The sequence below is a fragment of the Zootoca vivipara genome, chromosome 2 (assembly GCF_963506605.1).
Source record: "Zootoca vivipara chromosome 2, rZooViv1.1, whole genome shotgun sequence".
NCBI classification, from domain to species: domain Eukaryota; kingdom Metazoa; phylum Chordata; class Lepidosauria; order Squamata; family Lacertidae; genus Zootoca; species Zootoca vivipara.
Genome location: NC_083277.1, coordinates 120,771,103 through 120,786,080, shown reverse-complemented (window position 1 = coordinate 120,786,080; position 14,978 = coordinate 120,771,103). Strand labels below are relative to the sequence as shown.

The 14,978-nt window shown below is 45.2% G+C and overlaps 1 protein-coding gene across 10 annotated transcripts in view; it reads left to right on the top strand.

The window, feature by feature from the left end:
- ARHGEF25 (Rho guanine nucleotide exchange factor 25) overlaps positions 1-14,978 on the top strand; it is a 96,875-nt gene extending 81,897 nt beyond the window's left edge. For 3 of the 10 annotated variants that reach the window (XM_060272162.1, XM_060272157.1, XM_060272161.1), the window contains 5 exons: positions 1,601-1,795; positions 2,600-2,780; positions 4,999-5,219; positions 7,814-7,918; positions 10,726-14,496. In XM_060272162.1, coding sequence (XP_060128145.1) covers positions 1,601-1,795; positions 2,600-2,780; positions 4,999-5,219; positions 7,814-7,918; positions 10,726-10,836 — 813 coding nt within the window. In that variant the 3' untranslated portion in view covers positions 10,837-14,496. Of the gene's footprint in view, positions 1-1,600; positions 1,796-2,599; positions 2,781-4,998; positions 5,220-7,813; positions 7,919-10,725 lie in introns of all 10 variants that reach the window. The other 7 variants (XM_060272158.1, XM_060272163.1, XM_060272164.1 and 4 more) reach the window with 6 other exon arrangements.

Sequence of the window (14,978 nt, the reverse complement as noted above, 5' to 3'; positions counted from 1 at the left end):
GAAATACATTTTTTGCATTGGGGCATTGAACCCAGGCCTTGGGCTGGTTAATATTCTATGGCCTTTTAAATGTGGGAGAGGGGGTTATTGTTTTATTTTTGTTTTAACTATTTATTTTGTGCTTCTATCCTGTATTTTAATGTTGTGAACCGCCCTGAGATCTTCAGATAAAAGGCAGTATAATAATAATAATAATAATAATAATAATAATAATAATAATAATAGGCATTTTAAAATGAGGGTCCTCCACCTCTGTTCTGTGTATGTTGATCTGGGAATCGTGAGCTTAAAATAATAGGAATATGTGGGTAGAAAAAAGGTAAAGGTAAAGGGACCCCTGACCATTACGTCCAGTCGTGACCGACTCTGGGGTTGTGCGCTCATCTCGCATTATTGGCCGAGGGAGCCGGCGTATAGCTTCCAGGTTATGTGGCCAGCATGACAAAGCCGCTTCTGGCAAACCAGAGCAGCACATGGAAACGCTGTTTACCTTCCCGCTGTAGCGGTTCCTATTTATCTACTTACATTTTGACGTGCTTTCGAACTGCTAGGTTGGCAGGAGCTGGGACCAAGCAACGGGAGCTCACCCCGTCACAGGGATTTGAACTGCCGACCTTCTGATCAGCAAGCCCTAGGCTCAGTGGTTTAACCCACAGAGCCACCTGGGTCCCTTCATGTGGGTAGAAAAGGGAGAGGTAATTAAAAGAATTAGGTCTCAGGACCCTAGCACATCAGGGCGTGTTGAATTTTTCAGCTTTCAAATTCCAAAAATGAGGGGTACTGAAAAGTTGGAAACATGACTTGGAAATTCAAAAGATATTTTGGTTAAATTAATATAGTTTTGTTTAGTAATGAAAATGTGTGTAAAATTGCATAGAAATTATTAAAAACGATTGCCAAGTACTTGCATTTGTTTGTTTGTTTGTTAATTATTAAGCATTACATGACATTTTTTGAAGGTAAAATAAAAAATTATTTGGCTTTCCGAAAACAATGTACAGTAGACGTTTCAAGCCAAATGTTGCCCAGTCACAAAAATTATAGCAGATTTGAATTCCTCACACCCAGAAACATATTTTTAAGGCCCCTCACTGAAGCAATTTGCCCTAATCCACACCCCTTGTCCCACTGCTTTGTCCTGAGGAAAACTGCTCTTTTGTTGTTTTCTTTGGATTGCTGTTTGCCCTGATTTAAAGCTAAAGAGCGGCTTTCCCTGGGAAAGGAGTGGGGCAAGGGGGAAACCACTTGGCCCCCTCCTTTCTCGGCACGGCAGAAGCAGAAGTGTGGGCGAGCCCTCAGACATGTTGTGAAATATCATGTGGCACAGCCCTTCCTGAGAATGCACGGCTTGAAATGCAAGTGCACATTTCAGTGCTGCCGCAGATCTAAAAGAACCCAAACCTCTCTGCATATAGAAAGTTGCCATGTAAAGCTTCTCCTTGGCAGGTTTCTACAGGCAGGCAGTTTTTGAGATGGGTCAGAATTCAAAGGTGCAGTCCGTCATCTGCAAGTGGTAATTCTGAGTCTTCTGCTCTAAGAACAGGGCAGTTTTGTGCCTTCTCCCCAGCTGAGTAACCAGGACCCGCCCTCTCTTCTCCAGGGGAAACTGACTGCGCAGGGGAAGCTGCTGCAGCAGAACACCTTCTGGGTGATGGAGCAGGCAGGCGGGATCCTGGCCCGGGGCCGTGAGCGGCGCATCTTTCTCTTTGAGCAGATTGTCATCCTGAGTGAGACCCTGGAGCGGCGGCGCGGTCCATATGCCGCTCCAACATATGCCTTCAAGAGCAGCATCAAGGTATTACAGAGCTAATAGCAGAGAACTCAGGCAAGCCTGTATTCCCCTACCTATGGCTCTTTACCCCATGTTTCTGCGGTTGCGCTGTGCATCTGCAGAATGTAATCGTGAGCACTGAATTTGGCATCCTGAGCGTCTATGCATGTGTTTAAATTTTATATGGCTAGAAATTGTGAGTGAAATTCAACGTGGTGGGCTATTGCAAACGTTCCGTCTGTGTAAGTATTTCAGCTTGTGAGACAGAACAACCCCCTTTTCTACCCCAATGCACGGTTACGGGGATTCTTCTGACTCCCCTCCTCAGAGCCAATTTTGGGGTGCGTGCAAGGGGAGGGAGGAGGCCCATTGCAAAAGGGCTTCCACTGATGGGCTCAGTAGCTGAATCCTACCTTATATAAATTTATAGCCTTATGGCTGTGAAGATAGGATTGAAAGTGTGGGGGTATTGCTTGGCGTAATCTCGGGAGCAGAGAGCAGGGGACTATAGTGCGAAGCAAGCAAATATGGAAATTAGCTGGCTTTCCATTCTTTGCTCAGGTTTCAGAATGTAGCTTTTCTTGGCACAAGAATATAGGCTGGCTTGGTGTGCAGAACTTGGTTATATCCAGAGAACCACATAATTTCTAGGACTTCATGAATGTGCAGATGTGCCCAAATCTGTTTACTAAATTAATTAATTAATACAGGCTCTTCCTTTTGCTTGACTGCACAGGCCCTCCCTGTTTGTCTGTTTTATTGCTAATATCTTCTTCTTTTCTTGCTTTTGAATGGTCATTACCTACCCACTATCCATCTCACTGCCAGGTCAGCTGTTTGGGCCTGGAGCCCTGCGTGGATAATGATCCCTGCAAATTTGCACTGATCTCTCGCGGCGCAGAACGGGGCACCATCCGTTACGTACTGCAGGCAGCAACGTCAGAGATTGCCCAGGCCTGGGTGGCTGACATCAGCCTCATCTTGGAGACACAACGTGACTTCCTCAATGGTAGGGGGTTCAAAGAGATGGTCTGTTCCTAACTCGGGCACCCACTACCCTTTAAACAACAACCAGCCTTCTTCAAGGAGTGATGCCTCAATATTTCTTCATTTTCCTCACTCCTGGTCTGGATGGAATATGAAAGCTAAAATATTTCTACAATGCTTTGCAGAAGTATGGGAAACTTCAGCTCACTTCTAGATCAGGGGTCCCCGAGGCTCTTTTATGCAGCCCCCGGGGACGCCCGCTGCCCGCTCTTACCGGCGCGGCTGCCGACTTCCGACCTGGAAAAGCAACGGAAATAGCTTGTGCACACGCACAAGCATCATTTCCGGTGTACTTCCAGGTTGGAGAAGGCTTCTGCACATGCGCACAAGCTATTTCCGGCACTTTCTAGGTCGGGAGTGTGCCAGAAATAGCGTTTGCGCATGCGCGCACACAGCTGCATGCTCTGCGCCCCCGCGCGCCCCCCCCCACCCTCTGGCCCACCACGCAATCAGCGCAGCAGGCATCCGGCCCGAAGCCAGGTAAGTTTGGGGACCCCTGTTCTAGATGGTGGAGCGGGGGTGGGGAATAGACAATTTTCAAAGAATAATGTGAATTAGAGGCTACTGCCTTTCAGTGAGTTTAAATACAGTTTGGCTCTTTCTGAGTGAAAGAAATGACCTAGCAATAGGCTTGCTTAAGTTTGCTTTAAGTTATTTCTAAAGTTATTTTCAAAATTGATCCCAAGTACAAAAAATAATAATTAAAGTGATAAACACCCCAATTCCATGCCACCCTATCATATCAGCAGGAATAAAACCATAATAAGGGCCCTGATATTTATTGAGTACTCATCCTGATTTGCTTGCACAAAGCTTATGCAGAGATTGGATTACATTTAGCTTTTTATTGAGTATTCATTCTGATTATTTGTGTGTGGGGATGTTAAATGTCAAGGACCATTTATTTGCTATGGTTTTGGAGCACTTTAATCCACTTTAAATGGTGCAAACCTACAGTTCTGATATACAATTGAATCACTCCTGCAAAATCAGTAGGAATGTTCATTAAATAGGTCATCTGGAGGAACAATCCATTCTATGTCTGTCTCCTTCTATATACCAGCGCCCGACCCCCAGCTCTAATACTACATTACCATCTTCTCACATATGTGCAAGTCAGGCCTTAATTGTGCAATCAAGTGATGTACACACATGTCTCAACTAGCCATACATTTTTACTTGAAGCGCAAGCTTTGCAGATCGAGCCAACACAACTTTGGAAGGGTGGGATGAGTCCCAAAGTAGATGGCAGAGCTGAAGTGGACTGTATGACTTCAGACTGCCAGTAAGCAGGAGGTCACATTTTTTAACACTTTCTCAAATAAAAAGCTGAGAGATCTATCGGTATATTCTAAATCTTGCTCCCTGATTTGCTGTGTTGAGAAAAGGTAGTATGCCCCCCACACACACACATGGAAGCAATAAAAAAATAGGATTCTCACCCTTCAGCTTGAAGTCGGATAGTAAAGATTTCTACCCTGCCATTTTGCATCATGTGTAGATCAGTTCTGAATAACTCTTAACTTGAATGCATGGACCATGTTTAGGAAACCTTTATTCCACCAAGGGCCATGTTCCCCATGGGGAAATCTGTTGGAGACCACATGCCAGTGTGGGCAGGGGCAGAGCTGCCCCCCCTTAAGATATTCACTGCCCCTTAATCTCTCAAAAGAGAGAAATAAGAGCGTGGGGTAGTGATGATATTAAGCAATGGGAGTTGGGGGAGGGGGTTTGTGCATGGGGTGGTGTTGCTCTTAAGAGCTGCAATGCCCCCTAGAGTGGCCTGTGGCCCCTCATCTGCTTGCTGGGCTTCCTCCTGTCCCTGCTGTGCAGTTTCCAGGAGCTGCTGTGTTCAGGCACCTCAAGCACATTGAAGTGGTGGCTCCTGATGCAGCTCACCTCTCCTGCTTTTTGCAACGGAAGGAAGGATGAGGGTGCTTGAGACACCTTTTGACAGTGGCTTTTGAGAGAAGCATTGGAAGCTGCTTGAAGCACACCTAAGCAGGTGGGGCTGTGGGGGGTGCTGTGAGATTTCACCCAGTGGTTCCTGCATCACTCCCCTAAGAAGTCTTTTTCTTTCTTTCTTGCAGAAGATTAAGTTTCACTAATGGAATTCAGAGCCTTTTGTGTTTCCAGTGTGTGACCCTGCAGTTCATTGCCCCTTTCTGTTTTCTTGCCAGCACTGCAGTCGCCCATAGAGTACCAGCGCCGAGAAAGCAAAACCCATAGCCTAGGACGTATTGGCGTCCCGCATCATTCACTGCCTGGTGGACCCAGCCGGCCCTGCTCCTCCGTCTCCATGGACCAGAGCAAGGGATCCAGCCTCCAGCCTCACAATGCCTCTCTCCCCTCCCTCTACCTTCCTGGCCCAGGCCAGCCTGAGCAACAGGCCTATGTTGAGGTAAGGTAGGAAGGTCTTAAATGGATGGTCCCTGTTGAATTGACAGCTTTGAGAGGTTTGGCTGGCACAGGTGAAGTTCCTGTTCTAGCTTTGGAGTGAAAGGGGCTAGTACGGTAATTGGCAACAAGAATTTGAAATTCGGTGCTTACATTTGTTAAACCTCATTAACACATGTATAGTTTGCAAGAGCTATGTGAAGCAGAGCATGAAAACAATCATTTGTCATTAAAACAATCCTCCGTGTGTGCTGCCTTGAGATTGCATTGTACACATGCTGTCACAGAGACAAAAGAAGCTTATCTTTCCCACACAATTCATATCACTATTGTCTAACAAAATTTCATTTTAAAAAATGGCCAAGGGGACATGTTCAAAAAATGTAGGCATTTAACCTCTTCAGAACACAATAAGGGCCTGCAGGATCAGGCCAGTAGCCCACCTAGACCAGCATCCTATTTTCACAAGGGCCAGCCAGAGGGCTATGGGAAGTCTACAGGCAGAACTTGGGCACACCACCCACTCTTCCCTTCTTGCAGTTTTCACCCACTGGTATTCAGGAGCATTACTGCGTCAGCATTACTGAGAACCTCCTTGTTAACTGCTGCTCAACAACAAAAATGAGAAATTGGAGCTCAATGCTCAGTTAGTATTTTAGTCTCGTTTGTAAGCCATCCCACAAATACTTATATCAAGGGGCAGTGTAGATAGCTTTAAAAATAAGAAGGAAATAGATGAGACATGTTTTCCTGTTTGGGAAAAAATCTTAGGATCTGTTAAGCTAGAGGATATTGACCTCATCGCATGCAGATAGATTTTCTCCTTGTACCCTTCATTGATTAATCCAGAGTGGTAACTGCTAATGGATTAGAATCATCCGCTTCCTGCAGAAGCATGTGTTGAGCAACCCATGCATAAGCTGCTCCAACACTAAGAATATAACTGAGTGTGCTTAAGGGATGTTCGGGAGTGTATGGCCTCTGTTAAGTGAGCTTATGCAACACAGTGTGTCACAGTTCCCCAAAATGGGCCATGTGAGGAAGTGGAGACCAGGCTAGTGGCCCTTCCGCTGCCACCAGGTGGAAGTCTGTATTTTTCTGGTTGCCTCCACCAAACAATCTAAGCTCACCTGGGTTTCAAAAAACACACTTAGCGGTAGGTAGTGTGTGGCTTGGCTTTTAAGCATAGGGTGGGCAGAGACCACAATGTTTTGTGAAAGGTTTAAATGTTCACTAAAAAAAGAAGGTTTTAACATCTGAATGGCTATGTACACACAAAACAATCACCGAAGCAACCTGTGTCTGGACACTATCTGTTGCCAAGAGTAATGGGGTGGGAGGGAATTGGGTCTAGGGCCTCTGTTCTGAAACTTCAAACTGGGCAGCAGGTATTCAGGAAGAGAGGGGCAGAGGAGGGGACTTTTGAGTTCCCCTTGGGTGACTAACAGGAGAGCAGCCAGGGAGACGGCTAATTCTTTCCCAGGCTGCCAGGGTGAGATGACGTCTTCATCATCTCACCTGCCAGACCCTCCAGATGGACAGGTGTGCTGCTAACCATTTCTCCAGCATCATGGTCTCAGCCAGGCTGGTTCTGTGGCTTGCTCTGTCGCTGAGGTGATGGGTGAGAGAGGTAGAACTGGAGCCAGGCAAGAGAGAAGAGAAGTAGGGGTGTCTGCTGCTGATAAACAAGCCTTTAATATCCAGCCCATAGATCCTTGCATGCATACATGTGAAGATATTCACACACTCCTCCAAACATGTTGCAGGGAAGGGGAGGGTAGAGAAAATTCAGAGTAGGTTTGTTACTCATACATAAGCAAGCTTCACCCATTCTGAAACCATCCAAATATTGTTTGTGTTCATTAACCACTGCCAATATCATAATCATTTTTCTTCTTGTTACATTGACTGCCTCTCCTTCAGTTTCCCTCTGTTTTAATTTTTCATGATAACCGTTGGAGTCGTCTATCCGATAAATAATCGTTCAGTAGTTATGGGTTTTTTTCCTTGGTTATATTGTATTATTTCTGATGAGGATTATCTGTTGTTGTGATTTTTAAAAATGTTAATCACTAAAACCTATAGTAAATGGGGAGGGGGGAGACCAGGAGCCCGAGGTACTGAACACTTTTCTGTGAAGACACTGGTGAAGACAAGAGTGCTGATTTCTGTTCTCAGATATGAGTTGGAGGAGGAGGTAGGAAGAGTGCTGTGCTGGCTTAGTAGGCTTCAGAACTCTACAGGTTTCTGATTCCAGATTAGATGAAAAGATGATCAGACTGATCTCTAATAGAGGCAGAGAGAGATTTGCAAGAGGATGTCTGTCTGTTTTGTCCTTTGGGAGATTAGATGCCCTCATTTGATGAATTGGATTGCCAGAATCCCTGCCAGGTCAGGGGTCTTGTGAAACTATGAAGCTTGCATGGCGTGCTTTCAGTGTGAGATGTTGTTTGACTTCAGGACAAACTATGCATGCTTTCTCACATAATATGACACGAAATTGAGAGCACCCGTCTCTAAAATGCTAGGCTTGGTTTCTGTGCTGGAGTGTTGTCTACTCCCCACCCATATTAAACCCAGTTTGCTTTCTGCCCCCAGCCATCTCGCAGCCAAAGCTCTCCAGGGCCTGGACCAGTTCACATACCTTCCAATGGCTCTGAGGTGCATCTCTCCAATTCCTCCCAGCAGGAGTCCCTGCACACAGTGAGTTTTGGTAGGGGAGAGGAAGTGTTCCTTTTAATCTGAGTGAGGATTCCATATTCACATTTATTTAACTTTCATTGGGACTGATGTTTTATACACACACACACACACACACACACACACACACACACACACACACACGTCCCCACATGTCCCCACCACTTGACCACATGTTTCCGCCGTGCCACAGAAGCCTAGGAAAAAATGCAGAATCTGGCACTGGCTGCAGAATTCAAAGCTTCTGCCTATAGTGGCCTTCTTCTCTGTGAGAAACCACTGACATTCTTCCAAAGGAACCCCAGGGTTCCCCAGAACACAGTCTGAAATTCATTGCTGTGTTAGTAGAGTACGTTCTCATCTCTTGCGTTGTTTACCATTGCTGATGCATTCATATGCCAGTAATTTTATTTTTGGCAAGCTTTTTGATGCTGTGCTATCCTTCCCACAAGAGATTTTGAAAGCATGCCATATACACTTTTCTTCCTCCATTTACCTGCAATCTGCTTCACTCTCAGGCTGACAACATGGGCAGACATTGCCCAATGAATTGTCTTATGCTCTTATCATTGGTTTTGCTTTAAAGAGAAATGAGGAAACTGTGGCTCTTGAGAAGCTGTTGGACTGCAACTCCCACTGTTTCTGATCTCATTGGCTTTGCTGGCTGGGGCTGAGGGGAATGTAAGAGCATCTGGAGGGCAGAGTTTGCCTATATGCCTGGCATAAAATGAGCCCTGCTTGATGCCAAGGGCCCTTCTAGCCCAGCATCCTGTACTCACAGCCAATCAGGACCCTTTGGGAAATGCATAAGCTGATCTAAGCGCAATAGCATGTTCTCCCCACTTGTGCTTTTGAGATACCAGATACTGGTATTCCAAGGTTCATAACTAGTAGCCATTAAGACCCTTCTTGACCAGGATGGAGGTGGAGTCAAACATGTCTGAAGGACCACGGGTTCCTCATCCCTGATTGAGAGTAAGCCTGAGTATATACTGTATAGGCAAATTTGTCATACACAACTGATCTAGCCATAGCTATTAGCGAAAAGGAAGATTCAAGGCAGGAAGATTCAAGGAGAATAAAAGAAACATTTCATTATAGCATAGTATAAAAAAACCTTGCAATGTATGGATAGATATATTTCCAAAATGAGAGCAAGAGCATAAGGTGATGCTGAGAACAATCATAGTTGTGATCTATAATTGCCATTCCAATATATTTCTTATCAATAAAAAAATTAGTGTGGTGCAAAAAAATCTATTCTGAAAGTGCAATCCAAAGGAAAAAAGGATGAAAATCATTGATGTAGGAGATGAATTTAGGATTAAATCTATAGATTAAAAGTTAAACTTTGTATTCCACATATGTGGGAGACATACAAAAAGTGGGCTGCTCTGGTCAGACCTCACCTGGAGTACTGTGTCCAGTTCTGGGCACCACAGTTCAAGAAGGATATTGACAAGCTGGAACGTGTCCAGAAGAGGGCAACCAAAATGGTCAAAGGCCTGGAAACGATGCCTTATGAGGAACGGCTTAGGGAGCTGGGTATGTTTAGCCTGGAGAAGAGAAGGTTAAGGGGTGATATGATAGCCATGTTCAAATATATAAAAGGATGTCATATAGAGGAGGGAGAAAGGTTGTTCTCTGCTGCTCCAGAGAAGCGGACACGGAGCAACGGATTCAAACTACAAGAAAGAAAATTCCACCTAAACATTAGGAAGAACTTCCTGACAGTAAGAGCTGTTCGGCAGTGGAATTTGCTGCCAAGGAGTGTGGTGGAGTCTCCTTCTTTGGAGGTCTTTAAGCAGAGGCTTGACAGCCATATGTCAGGAATGCTTTGATGGTGTTTCCTGCTTGGCAGGGGGTTGGACTGGATGCCCCTTGTGGTCTCTTCCAACTCTATGATTCTATGATTCTAAGCCATTTAGGAAAGTTAAACACGTATACATTTTTGCAGCTTGCTGATGTTTAGGAATTGGGCAATTGCAGCTTTTTATCCCTTTATTTGAGGTTTGCTGACCTCCCCCTCTTCAACCCTGTTGCAGAGAATGATCCACATGTTTTTAGTAAGATAAACAATTACATTTCAATGCAGGCAGCAGATACAATACAGGTAATAAAACTTATCAGGTACAAAATACAAAAGTTGGCTTCTATAGGCTGCATCTGTCTGGGCCTCCCAGACACACATTTGATCAGTTTGGAAACATGGTAAAAAGAGAGTCTTCTCAGAGACAGGATGAAGTATAAAAGATTATCTCCGTGGTTACATAATTCCGGCCAGAGGAGGCAGGGGAAGTAAGTAAGCACACAGAGGGACCTCTCTAGGAAGTTTAAGTGCAGTCTTTTGTATACTAGACCTGTCTTGTCTAGCAAAACATGCATTTGTGATTTGGCTGCAAACCTCACACTGTGGACAGAGGCAGAATACTGTACCAGAATATCTCTGAACACTAGATCTAAGGTTTGGCAACAACAGGAAAAAATCATCTCCTTCATTCCCTGCCTTGCGTGTTTCAAAGAGGCATCATGTTGGCTGCTGCTGAGACACAGAATGTTGGATTTGATGCACCTTGGCCTGATCCAGCAAGGCAGTACTTAAGATGATTAATTTGCATAATTGATACAGAATGCAGAACGCAGCTTTTCGCAGCATAGAATTGGATTACCCCAGAGTAGATATATTAAACCAAAGTATTACACTGTCCTACCTGTTGATAAGATAAAGCCAAAGGGTGTGCGGTGGGAGTCTTGCAAAATACATTTCAGGAACCTTTCCAGAGTTTTCATTGTTCCTCTGTCCCCGACAGGCCCCGAGTGATGACGACGCCAGGCCGCTGCTCCCTGATCCTGAAGTCCCGGAAATCAGTTTCCCTCAAGGCTGTGCTCAACTTGCCCAACTTGATGAGGATGAGCTGTGACTCTTGGACTGTGGGAAAGCCGCTGTCAGACCAGCGGGGGGGGGGGGGCTTTGACTGGGGAAATCTATCTAGCTCTTCCCTCCTCCTCTTCTCCCCTCCCTCCTCCTGCTGTCTCCATGGGAAAGAGACACAGCAGCAGCTCATGGTGGAAACTCTTGCTGCCCTCTGGTCCTGCTCTGTTTGCCCAGACACCCCCCCATCCTATGAAAGGGGCGCAGAACCCCCACATTGGAACCAGAGAATGCCACTGGTGGCCCTTTCCTTTTCTCCAGACCCCTGTATATGCATGCTGTGGGGCTGTAGGGGCTTCAGGTCGGGGCTCTTGGACGAGGGTGTTGCATTGTGTGAACTGAGAATTTTATTTTGTTTGTTGTAATAATAAAGATTTTAGTTAAAACAAACAAGGAGACAAATTGCTCCAGGACACCTCCATCTTCATGCAGGCTCTTCCGTGAGTAACTTGTGCACCATGTGCTAGGTCCCCTTCTCTTGGCCTTGCACTTTATTTAGGGCAAACGCTAATACCTTGTTGGCCAGTTTCACAACATCTTCCTTTACACTGCTTCCCCTCCTAGCACAGAGGATATATATATATAGAGAGAGAGAGAGAGAGAGAACACATGCATATACCTGTAATTGATTGAAATGAAAAATGGCCCTTAGGCTCTGACACACTGAGAAAGGAACCATCTTTATTAGCAGTTTCAGAATCTTGCCCAAAAGAGTTTTCCCCCACTGTTTTTTGAAAGAACGGGATAGCCTAAGGAAGGTAGACCCAGTTCAAAGTTTACTTTTGAACTCACAATAAGTGTCAAGATACATATGTGATACTGCCAAGTTGTGAACGTTGCAGGTACATTTAAAATGGCTGGTTGGTTCTCCCAGCATTAAACACAGAAGCAGACACCCTTTTCCAATCGCTGCTTCAAGTTTCCTGTGGACTAGTCCAGCTACGTTAAGCTTGTGTTTGCTGTTCACAGTTGAGGACTTAAAATTTTGCCATTTGTACTTTTTTGCCCAACTTCTGAAAATGCAAATCTGTATTGTGTGGTACATGTGTATAGGTACCTGCATGGCTGTGTGCAGCCATGGCATTATTATAATTATATTAAACCTATCCCAGAAAATTCACAAAGTGCAAGAGAAGGAAGCATATTTGAAGGTGAAGGTGAAGAACAATTCTCATGGGCAAATGTGGTGTTAAGGAAAAATATTAGGAAGTAGTGTGTGTTTATATCCACGCATGAAGCTTTAGGCAAGTCTTCTCTTCTGCATGCACAGACACTGTGGTAATAAGCAGGAACCATTATTTGGTGCTTGTACCCACAAGCAACACTTTCTCCACTACAGTTCTTTGAGACAGGGTAAAAGACCATATCTAGGGGGTGGAAGCTCGATCCAAGCCAAAAGCCTCCTTGTGGGTCCTTCAGTTTCAGCAGACACTGCCCCCAGGTTCTCAAGTTACACTTTGAAACCAAAAGGACTAAACACCTTTAAAAATGTTTGTGGGATGACAACTTGTGTGGAGTATAGGAAAGCCTACAACAGACACACAGCGCTGCCTACGAATATATCTGACATCCAGAATCAGGTTACTAGCTTGATTCCAAATATCCTTTTGCCATTCTAGTCCATTTTTGCCCCTCACTGGAAGCTGATTTGGGCTCACAAGGCAGGTCAGCATGTTTTGTTACTACAGTCCTTCATTTATTGGTCTTGCATTTTCATTCTGAAGGAGAAGCAGTTGACGGGTTTCCAGCCTCAGGTGCCAAAATATTCAGCACGGTGACACCACTGGCTGTTCTACTTCAAGAGGAAAAATGTTTTGGAATGGTCATGCTAAGGGACTTCTCTGTTATCTCCCATTAACATCAGAACAGACATAAAACTCCCAAATCTGGGCAATCCCATTGTGCTGTTACCTGTTAATAGGATTTGGCTTTACCCAACAGAGGAAAAGACAGAAGTGCAGAGATGCAAATGAGTGAAACTAGGCTCTTTCACACATCAAAGGCAGCTCGGCCTATTTTAACAAAGGAGGATCTGCTCAAATGATGCTGGTGGTGTTACAGACCTGCCTGTGAAGTCTGCAGCAAGAAACACACAAAAAGCTATTTTCAATTAAGCAGTTTTGCACTTCTTTCCTGCAGTTGGAACGTAGAACCTTCCTTGGCTACAATGGCTGTTTGGCTTATTTTGCACTGCCCTACACAAATAATGAGAGGTGAAAAGCTCTGCCATGTGAGAAAAATACTCAAAAGTGTGCTGTGTTAGAGTTTCTCTTCAGATGAGATGCGTGTTCTGGCGATTTGCTCATTAGACTGGATGAGGTGGTGGACTGCTGGTTTCAGAGTGTACTACCACATCTGGCTGAATAGGTTTTTGAATGCTCCTTGTTTAAAGTACTAGCTAGCACTTCAGGCAGGAAGAATTAGCAATAGCGCTACCCCTTGCGTGTTTACTTTTTAAAAAGATGCTTTTTTAAAAAATTGGAGGGGTATTTAAAAACATGGGGCCCACACTGCACTCTGGTAGAGGTCCCTTATAAGATGTTACAGAGAGGCAAAATGGGGGCTGAGGAAGGCATGGTGTACTGCCCACTGACTTCACCTCAAGCAACACGATGCCTCTCTATGTAATGTTGTAGAGAGCACCTGCATTAAAGGATTAATGTGTGGGTCTTCCTGTCTTCTTTGTGGCTCTAGGAAGAAACAAAATGTCACTCTGTAGTCTTTTTCATTACAATATCTTTGTTTTCTCTTGAGACCAAACTAGATAGGTGGGGAAACAGTGCATATGTTGAACATGTGTTTGTCCTGTTGACATAGAAAGGCAGAGGAAATTCAGGGCAGGAAAATCAGAAATACTCCTTACACCAGAACTGGGGCGGGGGAGGGAGCCAAATGTGCCCCTCCCCCACCTCTGTAGCCTTAATTTGTTCCCCACCTGCCTGGTTCCCTTCAGGTGTCAGGAGCTGGCTGAGAGGAAACTGCTTAGAACTGAGGAAAGGAAAAGGATGGTGGTGGTGGCAAGATTGTGCTTCCATTTTGTGTTGAAGCGTAGCCCCCCCCCCACCTGTGTCCAGCCCAAAACATTTTGCCACCTGAGGCAGAGCAGCAACCAGTGTGCCTCCCCCAATGTCAAAGGTGTCTAGTGCCAAGTCTGATCAAGTTGTTTTGTCACCGGAGGCAGAAAATCCCACAAGCTCCTCTCCCTGGGGGTTAAAATTCAATAATTACATTAAAGAGTTGACAATTTGCTACCCTTTTATGACATTCAAATTTAGCTGCCTGAGGCAGACGCCCCTCACCCCATGCTTTACATGTGAATGGGCCCAGGCAAAATACATGTGATGGGATAGTGTCTACTGTGGCACTTGCTGGCTTCATAATTTTAGGTTTTGGTTCCTCCTGTGTGGCATCCGGGAGAAATAAGATTCACATCAGGATATGATGTTTTGGTTAGAACAGCAAAAAAGGAAAGGAAGCAAAAGACCAGATTATGAGTAAGGAATGGTGATGCCCAACCCTGTAACCCTAGGGCTGCCAGCATTGGGGATGTCCAGGATTTCCTAGACATGTCTTATTTTAGGGGGCCAACATGCCCATTGGCAGATTTTTACATTTAACAGGAAATGTCTGGGTTTGGGGTTTTGTTTTGTGGGGGGGGCACATGCATGTTCGGGAGGGCAACATTGACCTGCTGTGCCCTGGAAGCAGAAGTGCCGTGTGGGGCCAGAGGAGAGTGCGTAGGAGGTCTGCAGCGGCTGCCCTCTGGAGCAAGGCCTTCTGCAGCGAAGATCAGGGAGATCAGAGGATCCTGCCTCTGCCTTCAACCTGTTAGTAGCATTGCTGCCGCCAGGCCCACACACCTCTTTCCCCCCGACTCAGGCTGGCAGTGGCCACTTCAGTTTCAAGAGAATGGTGTGCAAGTTCTGCCACATACAATGGAACTTCACAGAAGACACAATTTAAGTCACCCTGAAGTAAGATATTTGAGCCCTGGGCACAGAAAATAGTAAGTCTAGCTGAAAGGCAACACATGGAGATCAGCATCCATCATCACAATGCATCCCTAATTATTGTTTTAGAGCAGTGTTTCCCAAACTTAGGTCTCCAGCTGTTTTTGGACTACAGTTCCCA